We start from the raw sequence: 13,182 nt of genomic DNA, 5'->3' as shown, positions 1-13,182 counted from the left end.
CATTTCCTCCAACTTCTCACACCTGCGCAGACTGGGCAGCTCCTCAATTTGATTGTGAGACAGCTCCCTGGGGAAGAGAGAAAGGCCAGGGCTGGGGCAAAGCAGTGGCTATGTGAGGGCAGGAGAAGAGAAGGAGCTCTGGCCAGGGCTGTGCTTTCTTGTCAAGTAGTCGAAGGTCATAGGGACCCTATAGGAACACTGTAGCTGAGGATACCAGCCTCCTCAGTTAGACCTCTCTTCATGCCCCCTTGCTGAGCCCCGGTCCTCACTGGGCTTATAAATACCTTATTGGTATTTTTCTCAGTGGGGCAGCCGTATCCACCAGAAGGACCCTGGAGGCGTCCTGGGGAAGTGGAGCAGGAGGGGAGAGGGCTGTGGAGAGAGGACCTGAGGAGAGAGGCTGAGTGGGAAGCAGGACACCGAGACAGCCAAAGGGAACCTAGGCACCACTGAGCAAACCTGTCTGTGCCAACTGACGTCCATGGCGCCTAAAGCCACTGTTTATGGTGTCGGTAGGGAAGATCAGAGTTGGGGCCCTAAGGGAACAGCTGGCTTAGTGCCTTCACCTACCGGATGAGGAACATGAGACCCAGAACCTTAGAACGGAATCTGTCCAGGGATACACCACTGGACAGAGGCGAGACTGGCTCTGGAACTCACATCCCAGGACACCTGTGTGTCAGCATACCCTTCCTGAGCTTTGGGCCTATGGACCCTGGTAAGGAGTCTCAGATTTAAGTTGGAGCCAAGAGAGAGAGAGAAAAACAAAACAAAACAAAACAAACAAACAAAAAAAAACCTTTGACTTACTTTATAGGTCACTTAGGTATCTTCACAATTCCAAAAGGAATGAACTTTCTTGTATAAATTAGAGTAACGATGCCTTTTATTGAGCACCTACGGTATGCTAGGTACTTAATACATATTTTTCAATGCTTACAAATGTACTCTTTATACAGATAAAAGATTGCAGTTCAGAGAAATTAAAGGGTGACTCCAATTAATGAGCTAATGAGGGGCCGAGCTGGGCCTCAAAGAACCCAGGTCTGACTCCAAAAACCATAGTCTTTATACTGAACAACAGGACAACCCAGGCCCTCTGGGGCAGGTTCTCAGAAGGAACCTAAGCTGCCCTCCTCTCCAGAAAGATGTGACCCAGTGGGACAGAAAGAAGCAGGGGAGGCCTTTGCTGGGACATGGGGGAAGGCCAAGACCGTGGAATGCTTGTGAGCCACTCACAGGACTCGGAGCCTGGGCAGTTGCTGGCACATTTCCGGTGGGAGCAGCCGGATGCCTGCGCGGGTCAGGGTCCTGCAGGGAGAACAGAGACAGAGCTGGCACCAGGCCCAGGGCCCTGCCATTCCCAGCCATGGTTCTCCAGCTCTGGACCTGATATTGTCGTGGGAGGACAGAGCTGACAAAAGAAAGAAGTGGTGGGAGAGACAGGGCGGGGGCGGGGCTCCAGGGACAGACAGGAGCAGGCCGTGGCATCTGAGTGCCAAACTCCTCTAGGCCTGGAGGAACTAGGGGTGGGAAGTGGAGAGAGGGAGAGAGACCCAGCCCAAGGGCTCTGCTTGACAGGCAGTCCCTGCAGGCTCAGCCCCACCCACCCATCCCATCTGATCCTCTTCCCGGTCATCATAATGGTCTCCAGCAACTAAGCCTGTAGGATAGGGACTAAATCTTAGGTGCTCTAGAGGCTTAAGAATGGCCATGACAGGGAATAGAGAGAAAAAAAGTTCTAGTTGAACCCTGGGAATGAAGCATAGAGTTTCCTCCCTGTGCCTTGTGGGAGGGAGAAGAGATGAGAAAGAGGGAAGGACCCAGGGGCCAGGGTGGAGAGGGTAGTGGAGACAGATTGGAGAATGGGCTTGGCTTGGGCACAGGGTGTCCCAGTAAAGATCCAAGGCCAAGGTCATCCTTGGGGAACTATTATTTCCCTCGTGAAAAAATTCCCACATGCCAGCGAATCTAGGGGGAAGACAATAGAGACACAGAGAAGCATTCCAGTCCCCAAATGTCATGAATAAGCTGTGTGATGTGGGGCGGGGAGTTCACTTTCTAACAATCACCCTGGGTGTTTGCCTGATTGTTTCATTCATTCATTTAAATGGTTCGGAGGGCCTACTATGCACTGACACCCCTTCCCCACACCACAGAATGTAATCATGGGTGATCTGAGAAAGTCTTTGTTAGAATCAAGCCTCAGAAAGACACAGGAGGTGGGTTTTCACAACTCTGCTCTGGGTCCGGAGTCCTCTGCACCCAGGGCCTGGGGTTAGAACCTCTGAAGTCAGGGAATACCAGCCGCCTCAGCCCCATCCTGCCACCCCTGCCTGGCCTGGAGGCAGTGCACATAGAGATGGCCATAGACCCTGGACAGCACCAGGAGCAGAGCAGGCCAGGGACCCTGGCCCCCAGGGTCGGGAGGCAGGCAAGAACTCCTGGGAGTGAAGCTGGGGAGGCGGAGCAGGAGGAGGCAAGAGAGGATCCACTCACAGGACCTCCAGGCTGCTGGTGCCTTTGAGGTCCGGGAACTCCTGGATGTCCGTGGCGCCATTCAGGGACCTGGAAACAGAGACGATAAGTGCTAAGGGGTGAGTCAGGGCGCCTCAGCTTTGGGGAATCTCAACCCTCAGTCTTCTCCCCATTCAGAGACTCTACCTTTTGGGAAAATGTCATCTTTCCCCGAGCCTCCCTCAAATCAGCCTCTCTGGCCCTGACAGTGGCTGAACCATACTTAGCAGGGTCCAACTGGCCATTTTCTTGCCCCTCGCTATTTTTTTGGTGGTGCTGAGGATTGAAGCCACACATACTTGACAAGTGCTCTACCACTAAGGCTACATCCCCAGCTCTTTATTATTATTATTGTTGTTACTATTATTAGACAGGATCTTACTAAGTTGCCCAGGCTGACCTGGAACTTGCGGTTCTCCTGCCTCGGCCTCCTGAGTCGCTGGGATTACAGGTATGAACCCAGCCAGTCATTTTTCTAAAATTGGCTCAGCCCACCTCAGCCCAGATTGAGCTGATCAATTTCAGCATTTAAGCCTCACCTTACAACAAAGCAACAGCAAAAATCCACAGGCAGTTGCCTCCATTTAAAAGGCAACCTCTTGAGTACTTCTGGAAAAGTCTTTGGCTCTTGGAGTTTGTTTCTTATAGAGCCTGAGAAAGGGTCTCCCCTGTCCTGCCATCTGCTGTGGCTTTATTTGAATCTGTTGGTTCTTAGGCTGCTTTAGACTGATGGGTCTCCCTCTCCACTTTTTCCTGCACACAAGACCCTGAGGAGGCAGCAATGGGCCCAGGATCAGAAGTTAAGGGTTGGGGGCTCATGCCCAGTCAGTACCTGTGAGCCCCACATTCCTTCTATAAAATGGAAAGAAGCCATGGGTCATGGAAGAGAAGGGAGACCATTAAGTCCAACTAGATCTGGAAATAGGGCGAATGACCTGGAGGCCTACAGCCCTGAGGAGCACGTCTCCCAGTAGGACTGTGCCTTGCAGGTGAGAGATCTGCAGGCCAAAGGCAGGAGAGAGCAAGAAGGAGTGAGGGTGGGAGAGGCCCTGGCTGCGGCAGCCTTCGGGTGCCAACTTACAGCGTGTGCAGTTTAGGCAGGTACTGGAATGCTGACCTTCCCACAAACTGGATTGGGTTATCATAAAAGTGTCTGGAAGAAAAAGACCCAAGCACCTAATTCAGTTTCTACCCCTTTCAGCTGGGACCAAGGGTGACCTCTGCTACCTTCTCCTCCCAGGAAAGGGACAAAGAAGAAGGCAAGCCCTCCCCTAGTCCTGCTCCCCTGCTGCTTTCTAAGAATGGCCCTCGCCCTCCCCAGCCTCTGTCCTCCCCCTGCACCAACACTCTCAGCGCCTAGAGACAGAGAGGCAGTACTCACATTGTCTGCAGCAGAGGGTTGCCCATGAAGGCCTTTTCAGGGATAGCCTTGATGTTATTGTTGTGGAACCCCCTGGAAGACAGCACCCGGGAGCAGTGAGGACTTGGGGAAAAGTATGGAGAGGGAGAAAATGGGACTCCCTAGGGCTTCCTGACGATTATACAGACTCGGAGACCAAAGAGACATCAGCCCGGAGGCCCCAGGTTCAAATCCTGCCTGTAAATTTTCTTGGTTCAACAGCACATCCATCCTTTCCCCCGATGGTGGGAGGAGAGTGAGGAGTGGAGTCCCAAGCCGCAGGCCTCTGGAAGCCCACGAGAACATGCCAAGGCCAAGACGCTGAGTACTGTCCCAAAGGGGAGCCCTCTCCCGGATCACTTATGTCAGGAGCTCTGGTGAGTCCCCACAGAGGGAGCCAAGGGAGTGTGGAAGGAAAACAGGGATGTAGAAAGCCAGGGCGGGGGATGTCTCTTGAATGGAGGCTGACTTGGCCTCAGTGCCCTAAAATGAGGAAATATAGAAGCATCTGTAGCAGCAGGAGGGACAAGGAACAGAGTCAGGGGTTGAATGACCAGGCACGGCATCATGGGGTGGTGAGGAATGAGGCACCCAGCTGAGGGTCTGGGGTTCGGAAGCCAGGAACTATGGGTTTGGTTAGTTGGGAAGAACATTTTCCAAGAAGTAACATGTTACACCGAAAACCGCACAGCCATGCTGAGCAGGCCCTTTTAGTCATCCTCTCGTTCACCTGAGCCTCTCCCCTCCTGCTCTCCTACCGTGGCTTTCACCTTGGCGCTCTTACTCAAAAGTTTACCTTGGACACCTCAGGCCAATGTCACCCACCAAGTCCTATTTGTTACTTCATTCATTCCTTCTATTCACTCATTTTTTATATATGCATATATATGTACACATACATACATACATAGACACTTTATACATTATACATAAAAATATATATTTTAATACCTCCTTTGTGTTTTGTGCTGGACCAAGCTTTGAAGGATCAAGAAGTTTATAGTTTATAAGCAGTGTCCCTGTTTCTCAAGTAGCCTTCACCCAGTGGATGATAGGTTGGTAGGCAGAGATGAGTCAGTGATCATACATGGAGAGAGAGAGAGATGATATAGATAGATGAGAGATAGACATGGATGGATAGAAGGAAATAGGTGATGAATGTCTGAATGGATGATGGATAGATAAAGATTGGTAGAGATAGATACAGATAGATAGACAAGAGATAGATATAGATGGATGGATGGATAGATATAGATAAATAGATATGTATGGATAGATACAAAGATGGATAGAGATGGATGGATAGACACATATACACTCACACCCCGAGTACATGTATTTTCTTGCTCCTGCTAACTTAGTGTCTGCTCTCTCTTCCCTAATGTTCGGGGACTTCCCTATGCCTTGGCACATCCTGTTTCTTTCATGCCCCCTTGTTTGATCAAACATCATCCTTCTTTCATGTCTTAGGAAAAAAAGGGAAACGATCAGCCCTCCCTTGGAAATAATTCCTTCATTGGCAATAGAGGACTTCCAATAGTGCCTCAGATGCTTTCCTCTGGCTGGTTCAGCCATTGTTTATCTGCTGCATACACTTGGCATTCACATCTTTAAATTTCTGGAAGAAATGAGGAAGGTGGCATGGGCTGGACCTATTGGCCTTAGGTGGCTGTTTGAAATATGAAGATGCTGTTCTGCCTGAAGGTCTAGGGCTCATTTCAGGCCCTTAATCTGACTCCAGCCCAGCTGTGCACTAGACCTATCAGGTCCTGAGAGCCCCCCTTCCAGCAAGGCAGGCTTCCCTCTGGTGGTCATCCCTTTGCCAGCTTGGCTGCCTGCACTGTTCTGCTGTCTGAAATGAGGCAGCAACTTCTCCTCTGGAACCCCACTCATCCTTTAAGACCAATCTCAGGATGCCCCAGTTCACGTGACCTTTCTGTCTCCCGTGGTCATTTTAGTGAACTCTGCACGATTTAGGGTTAGAGTCATGCTGCTTTGCCTGGTTCTGCTTTCCACGTGTTCCTTTGTGTTGTGGAAGGCTGAAGGGTCCCTGAGGAAGGCCCATGTCTACCTTGCTCTTTGTTTAGCACTAAGTGCAGCTCTGGGCACGGTGGGCACTCAGTGAATGCTCAGATAGAATAATGAAGTGTGACTGTGGGAACCAGAGGGAATTTCTCAGTCCTCTTCGAGACAAGGTGATGAGTAGCAACCCTGTAAATGGGCCCCCCGGTGCCTCTCCTCGTTCGTCTCTGGACACATCCCAACCAAGGCAGGGACAGTGCCAGGCCCAGGCTACATAGGAGGTGGCTCATGCCATGTGTCTTCCCAGGCTGGAAGGACCCAGGGCTACTTAGGCTGAGGACACACCCCCAGGAGATGCTCAAAGCCAAGCTAAGGAGGCCTGTGACCGCTTAGAGCTATGCTGGGAATCAGCAGGGCCAGTGGCCACAGATTTAACAAGGACCAGGGGAGGCGAGGAGGTGAGGGTGTGAGCAAGGCCCTGGCTGGCTGCAACCCCTGCCCTTGGAAGGAGACACCCACTGAAACCAGCAGAGGAGCTTACAGTTCCTGTAGTCTGCCCAAGGTCCGGATGGCCACGGGGAACTCCTGCAGCTCGTTATAATTCAGGTCTCTGGAACGGAAAGCAGAGCCATCATTAGCACAGAGGCTTAACAGGGCATGTCAGGGTCCCAGAGAAATGGAAACTTGGCTCTGGGGTTGACCAGAGAGATGGGTTTTCCAATCTGTTGGATAAAGCTGCCAATGTCTGGAAACATATTTTTGGAATGTTTGCACTGCGTTCTTACTCCACGAATCCTCAGGCTTGGAGCCTTCCTGGCAGCAGAACTGTTTGGAGTCGGGGACACACTTCAGGGGTGTGGATACCTGGAACCACCTTCTCAGAATAGTCTCCATAAGCTGCGGAAAGTATTTCAAGACTTTGGAGATATGAGGGGAGGTGGCAGGAGAAATGGGGTGATGTGTGTGTGTGTGCGTGTGTGTGTGTTATTGGGGATTGAACCCAGTGGCGCTCCACCATTGAGGTGCACCGCAAACCTTTTACTTTTATTTATTTATTCATTCATTCATTTTGAAATGGGGGGAAGGGACTTGCTAAGTTTGCCAAGGCAGGTCTTGAACTTGTGATCCTCCTCAGCCTCCAGAGTAGCTGGGATTTAAAGGTGTGCCCAGCGAATGGGGTGATCTTCAACACATTGCTCCTTTCTTGATTCCAGAAAGTTTCTCAGGTGACTACTTTGGCCATAGAATCTGCTGTTGTCTTCTACCAAAATGGACAGTATTTTTAAATCTTTGCATAATAACAGCTATTCTTTATTTTCTCTAACTCTTTTTCATTTTTTCTACAATGAATACATATCACATGCATAATCAGAAAACAATGAAGGTAGTTTTTAAAAGGGGTGGCAACCCAAGTTGGCAAGGATGTGAGGAAACAAGCTTTCTCAAACTATAAGTGGGAATTTAAATGTGTGCAATTTTTTTTTTTAGAAACAATTTACCAACATGTTTTTCAAATTAAAAGATGATCCATACTCAGGATGTCAGTCTAGGAATTTGTCCCACAGAAAAATCTATAGCCCTGCATAAAGAAGCTCATGAAAGCATTCTTTAGGCAACAGGAGCCAAATATTGACCCTAACGTGATCCTGGCTTCGTTCCTTTCACTCTTTCAAGGGGCCTCTGTGTTGATGCCCTGCAGGGTGATGGACAGGGCAGAAAGGCAGGAGAGATGGGAGAGGCACAGGGAAAATTTTATTTTTATCAGAAAAGATTTAGAACCGCTCATGACAAACAGAAGCAGCCCCCACAGGCAGGAGCTTTGCTCAGCCCCGTGTGGAAATGTGCCTGATTTGGGATCTCGATGCCTCTGAAATCCTGACTTGCACAGTTCCAGGCTTGGCAATGGTATATATGTGGAGGGTCAGTTCGAGTGTCCCTCTGGAGCCTCTCAGGGGGACCTGAGCCCATCTTCTCAGCCTTTTAAAGCTGCCCCTTTCCTGACAACGTTAATGGCTGACTGGTGCCAGGGCAGGGGAACCATGTGGAGGTCCTTTAATTACAGAGTGACTTGGCAGGGTTTTGTGATAAATATCATGTTAACATAGAGATAATGGCAGGCTCCTCTGCATGACAGGGCCATTACACTTAATAGTCCACAGGTAGAGCCAGGAACCTAGCCCAAGGGCCAGAGGAGCAGTGACAAGCGTCTGGCAGCCAGAGAGCTAGATAATTGTCCCCCTCCATACACACACTAATTACCCGATTACCCTCAGACTGCCCTGGTGATCCTGGGTAATTACAGCATAAAACCCCTTCTACTCTGCTCTGCTCCCTCCTTTAGCAAGCCAGACACCCTCGCCTCCCATGTGTCAAATGTAGATTAGCTTCCAGAGACGCTCCCACAGGCTGTGCAAAGGCAAGGCTGGGGTCCAGCTGAGGTCAGGTCATGTGCAAAGCACTTAGACTGAAACCGGAGGTACTGGGGTTGGAAGCAGGGGGTACTATTCAAACTCTGGGGTTCCTGGAATTCTACCAGGGGCTGCAGAAGATGCCTGGACCATCAGATCAGGAGAACTGAGGACGGAGGCAGCAAAGATGAAGGAGATGGGCACTTTTTACTCTTAAATTACATAAATGATTCATCTTCACATCTCAGTGTTTTAAAATCAGGTGTCCTGTGCCGGGCATAGTGGTACCTGTAATCCCAGCAGCTTGGGAGACTGAGGCAGGAGGATCATGAGTCTAAAGCCAGCCTCAGCAATTTAGTGAGGACCTAAGCAATTCAGTGAGACCCTGTCTCAAAATAAAAAATTAAAAGGGCTGGGGATGTGGCTCAGTGGTTAAGTGCCCTGAGTTCAATCCCTGGTACCAAATATAAAATAAATTAAAATAAAGTGTTTTCTTTTGTCTTGGCTCAGCTGCATTAGGAATTTTCCAGTCACATGAGAACTGTATTTTCCATAAGTAACATGGACATATCTCCATTTAAGGGCCTTAATATAGAGCTGGAGATATGGCTTGATGGTAAAATGTTTGTCTAGCATGCATGAGGTCCTGTGTTTAACCCCCACCACCATACATGTGCACACACACAAAAAGCCTTGCTATTGAATTGTTTTCTCAATTGCAAAGAATTATATTATTCTGGCTGGGTGTGGTGGTACATACTTTTAATCCCAGTGACTCGGGAGGCTGAGGCAGGAGAATCACAAATTCAAGGCCACCCTTAGCAATTTAGCAACATAGCAAGACCCTGTCTCAAAATAAAAAATAAAAAGGTCTGGGGATGTAGCTTAGTGGTAAAGTGTTCCTGGGTTCAATCCCCAGTACTACCCGCTAACCGAAAAAAGAATTACATTATTCTGCCCCAGAGCCTTTGCTTTTCCATCTGCCTAGAATGCTTTCCATCCAGATATTTGTATGACTTATTCCTCACTTCACTCAGGTCTCTGTTGAAATTCTGCTTCATCAGAGAGGCCTTCTTTGACCATTTTATTTCAAATAACACATCTGTTACTTGCTATTCCTTCCCTTTATGCCTATTTCTATCAAAAGGTGGCATCTACCTGAAGACTGGACTGGTCTTGTGAATGGCATTCACTGATAGAGTGAGGTGGAAGTGACACGGTGTGACCTGGTCCTAAGTCACAAGAGCCTCAATCTTGAAATGCTCCCACCACCACACATGAAATCCAGGCTGGATTCTTGCATGGCGAGAGCCATGCGGAAAGAGAGGACCAGGCCACGGCCAACAGCCAGGCCCCAGACATGTGAATGAGCTTGTCTCTGTTTTCAGCTTTTTGTCACTGTGGCCAAAATATCTGAGAAGAACAACTTAGAGGAGGAAAAGTTTACTTTGTGCTCACAGTTTCAGAGGGTTAGTTCTACAGTCTGCTGAGTCCATTTCTCTGGACCCAAGATGAGGCAGAATATCATGGTGAAAGGGCGTGGTGGAAGAATATGGTCTCCATTCTTGGCATCCAAGAAGCAGAGAGAGTGAAGGAGGAAGGGGCTACGGGGAAGATGAACCCTTTCAAGGCAAGCCCCCATGAACCCATCTCCTCCAGCCATGCCCCACCTGCCTACAATTGCCACCCAGTTAGTCCCTTCAAACTAAGAATGAACTGATGAGGTTACAGCTCTCATGATGTCATCATTTTACCTCTGAACATTCCTGAATCAACACAGGAGTTTTTTGGGGGCACTTCATAACACTTTCTTGGACCCCCCTAGCCCTCTGTGAACCTCCAAAGGACACAGCCTTCTGCGTGAGCCCAGAGAGTGGGAGTTTCCAGCAGAAGAACCACCTGGTGGAGCCCTGCTAAGCCACAGATTCAAAAGAAATAATGAGGTGTTGTTTTAAGCCACTAAGTTTTGCAGTGATTTGTTATATATTAATAGATAAGGAGACAGCTTGTTTTCTTTGCCTTCATAAAGCCTATGGCCACCTGACATTTACTTTCTTCCCACTCAATCAGAATGAAAGCACCTTGAACACATGAACTTTATGTGTTTCATATTCTAATCACCAGAATAATACCAGGCACGGAGCAGGAACTCAACAAATATATGTTGAGTCACTAATTGAAAAGCTCTAAATAAATAGATTTGTAAAGAACACTGGTGAACTCTAAAAAGAAGGTGCATCCTCAAGGGTACATGAGGATACATCCTTGATACTGTCAAAATAGCACCAGATAGTCCTGAGTGACACTGGCAGGCTTTCCCAGAGCCACAGAGACGATTGTATGGGTTCCATGTGACTTTGCTATCATTGAGTCCTTCTACAGTTCACTGGACCCATGTCCAGGCAGCCAAATTGAGTGGTTCCAGCCCTCCTTGGCAGTTTCTGGTCAGGAATTTTGCCAGGAGTAGACTAACCGACAGTGGGAAAAGACAGATGGCTTGTGAACTAGAAGGCTATTTTTGTAGAGAAATGTAGGAGAAGAAAAATTGTACCAATGTCAAAGGGACATTGGTACAAACTACAGCAGTGAGGTGGCCTGAAGTTTCTCATGGGGATGTCTACATAGCTCCAGTGACCTGGGGAATTGCCAAAACCCTGCTTCATTTGCTGATTGTCCAGGGAACATGTCTTTGCAACTCTCTCTGCCCCTGATGAGTTCAACTCATTACACTTGTTGCCAAATGTCCCAAAATACACAATGAGTTCCACTGGGTAAAGTGGAAGGTAGAGAGATGGGTTAAAAATGACTCCTATCTAGACAAATGCAGAAGATGACGAGGTGAGCTCTCTTGGTAGGATGTGGTAGGTCCGGGAAGAAATACAAAGCCTCAGGACCTCCAGAGACTGTGGCAATCACACACACCTGGGAAGACCAGGAGGGCTTCATGGAGATGTTACAATTGAACCAGGTCTTGATAGCAGGGCTGGATTTCAGGAAGGGTTGGGTCAAGTTGGAGGGGTCTCTCCCCTGGACTGCTGTATGTACTCCTATCAAGTGCCTCTGCTTTCAGGCCATCCCGAAATAACATTGGTTGATCATTGACTATGTGCTGACTGCTAAGTACTGTGCCTAGATGATCCCTCTCAATCCTCACAACTGCTGTAGAGGGAGATACTCCATTATACCCATTTACAGTTGAGGAAAGTGAAACATAGTAAACCAGTCACTCACTCACAGACAACTAATAATGGCTGTCTGCCAAAATCCTTCCCCGTCTCCCTTTTTTCCTTTTTTTTTTTTTTAACCCATACTCGACTGGGCATTAAATCCAGGGATATTCTAGCATTGAGCTATGTTCCCAGCCCTTTTTATTTTTTATTTTGAGACAGAGTCTCACTAAGTTGCTAAGGCTGGTCTCAAACTTGTGATCCTCCTGCCTCAGCCTCTAGACTCACTGGGATTACACATGTGTACACCATCCCAGGTCTTCCTCTGTCTCCTCTATAACTGCACTGTCCAATACCATACTCATAAGCCATATGTAACTATTTAAGTTAGTTACAAGTAAATAAAATTTTAAAATCCAGTTTTCAGTTTTACTAGCCAAAGTGTTCAATAGCAGTATGTGGCTATCTATGCTTCTATCATATTAGCAGCACAGATCTAGAACATTTCCACCATCACAGAAAGTTCTTACTAGCATTATCCTGTCATACCAGGAGGAATAGCCAGGAATGTAGCTAGAGCATATTTCTCAGGCTTCCTTGCAGTAGGTGGGGCCATGTGACTAGATTCACACCAAGAGTGTGGTCTGAAATGGTGCGTGCCACCTCTAGTCCAGGGTTTATAAAATAGCCAGCGTTTCTCCTCCATGGTCTCTCTACTCTTCACCAACTAGATGCCAAGAAAAATGAGGCCTGGGGATGGCAAGAACCCAAGAAGCCAGGTTCCCGAGTCACCCTGTGGAGGAGGGCCACCCGCCAAGAAGAAACTCCCCCCTTGGACTGTTAAATGATCCAGAAATAAACTTCTATTGTGTTTCAGCCATTATGCATGTTTTGGTCTATTTGTTAGCAATTTAGGCCACCTCAACTAAGTCAGTGTCACAGCCAGGATTTGAACCCCGTCAGTTGGGTGTCTGGAGCCCACACTCTTTGCTACGATGCATTTGCCAAAAAAAAAAAAAAAAAAAAAAAAATTCTTTAAAAGGCAAAGCTGACTCTGTCACTCTCCTCCACTGAAAATCTGAAAAGGCTTCCAGAATAAAGACTTAACAAAGTTCAAATTCCTTAACGGGCTCGGATGCCCTTAATCAATCTTTCAGCTCCCTCTGGATTTCAACCCTCCTTGTATCTTCACACCCTTGTATATTTACTTGGACGGCTCCTGCCTCAGCCTGGAATGCCCTTTCCCCACATCCTCAGCTGTTGAAACCCTAGTCATCCTTTGAAGTTGGGCTCAAATATACCTTTCTCCACGAGTCCAACCTCATCCCGGCAGTTAGAATGAATTACTCACTCTCTCAGCATTTTTTCTGGTGTTTTTTCTCCTCAGCATGCACCAGCCTTGGACTGGTAATGACGATGGTGGCAGTAATAACAGTAATTACTACGTAACTGTCATGGTTCTAGGTGATTTACATGTATTAGTCCATTTAATACCTCTGAGGTAGGTGCCATTAGTACTTCCATTTTGATAGAAACTGAGGCACAAAGAGAGGTCATCACTTGGCCACAGTCCCACAGCTCCTAATGGAAGAGCTGGGATCAAAGCCCAGGCAGGTCAAGTCCAGAGTAGAGTTATCCACGTGCACAGGGTCACTCCCATGAGGCAGGC

The 13,182-nt window shown here is 48.1% G+C and overlaps 1 protein-coding gene across 4 annotated transcripts in view; it reads right to left on the bottom strand.

The window, feature by feature from the left end:
• Window positions 1-13,182, bottom strand: part of Lgr6 (leucine rich repeat containing G protein-coupled receptor 6) — a 117,394-nt gene that overhangs the window by 12,571 nt on the left and 91,641 nt on the right. For 3 of the 4 annotated variants that reach the window (XM_048809690.1, XM_048809689.1, XM_048809693.1), the window contains 6 exons: window positions 6,480-6,548; window positions 3,899-3,970; window positions 3,599-3,670; window positions 2,500-2,568; window positions 1,240-1,311; window positions 2-67 (listed from right to left, as the gene is read on the bottom strand). In XM_048809690.1, the coding sequence (XP_048665647.1) occupies window positions 2-67; window positions 1,240-1,311; window positions 2,500-2,568; window positions 3,599-3,670; window positions 3,899-3,970; window positions 6,480-6,548 (420 nt within the window). The remainder of the gene's footprint in view (window position 1; window positions 68-1,239; window positions 1,312-2,499; window positions 2,569-3,598; window positions 3,671-3,898; window positions 3,971-6,479; window positions 6,549-13,182) is intronic. The other variant, XM_048809691.1, reaches the window with a different exon arrangement.

The sequence above is a fragment of the Marmota marmota genome, unplaced genomic scaffold (assembly GCF_001458135.2).
Source record: "Marmota marmota marmota unplaced genomic scaffold, marMar, whole genome shotgun sequence".
Taxonomy (NCBI): domain Eukaryota; kingdom Metazoa; phylum Chordata; class Mammalia; order Rodentia; family Sciuridae; genus Marmota; species Marmota marmota.
The sequence above is the reverse complement of the archived record's forward strand: the minus strand, read 5'-3'. Positions and strand labels throughout refer to the sequence as shown.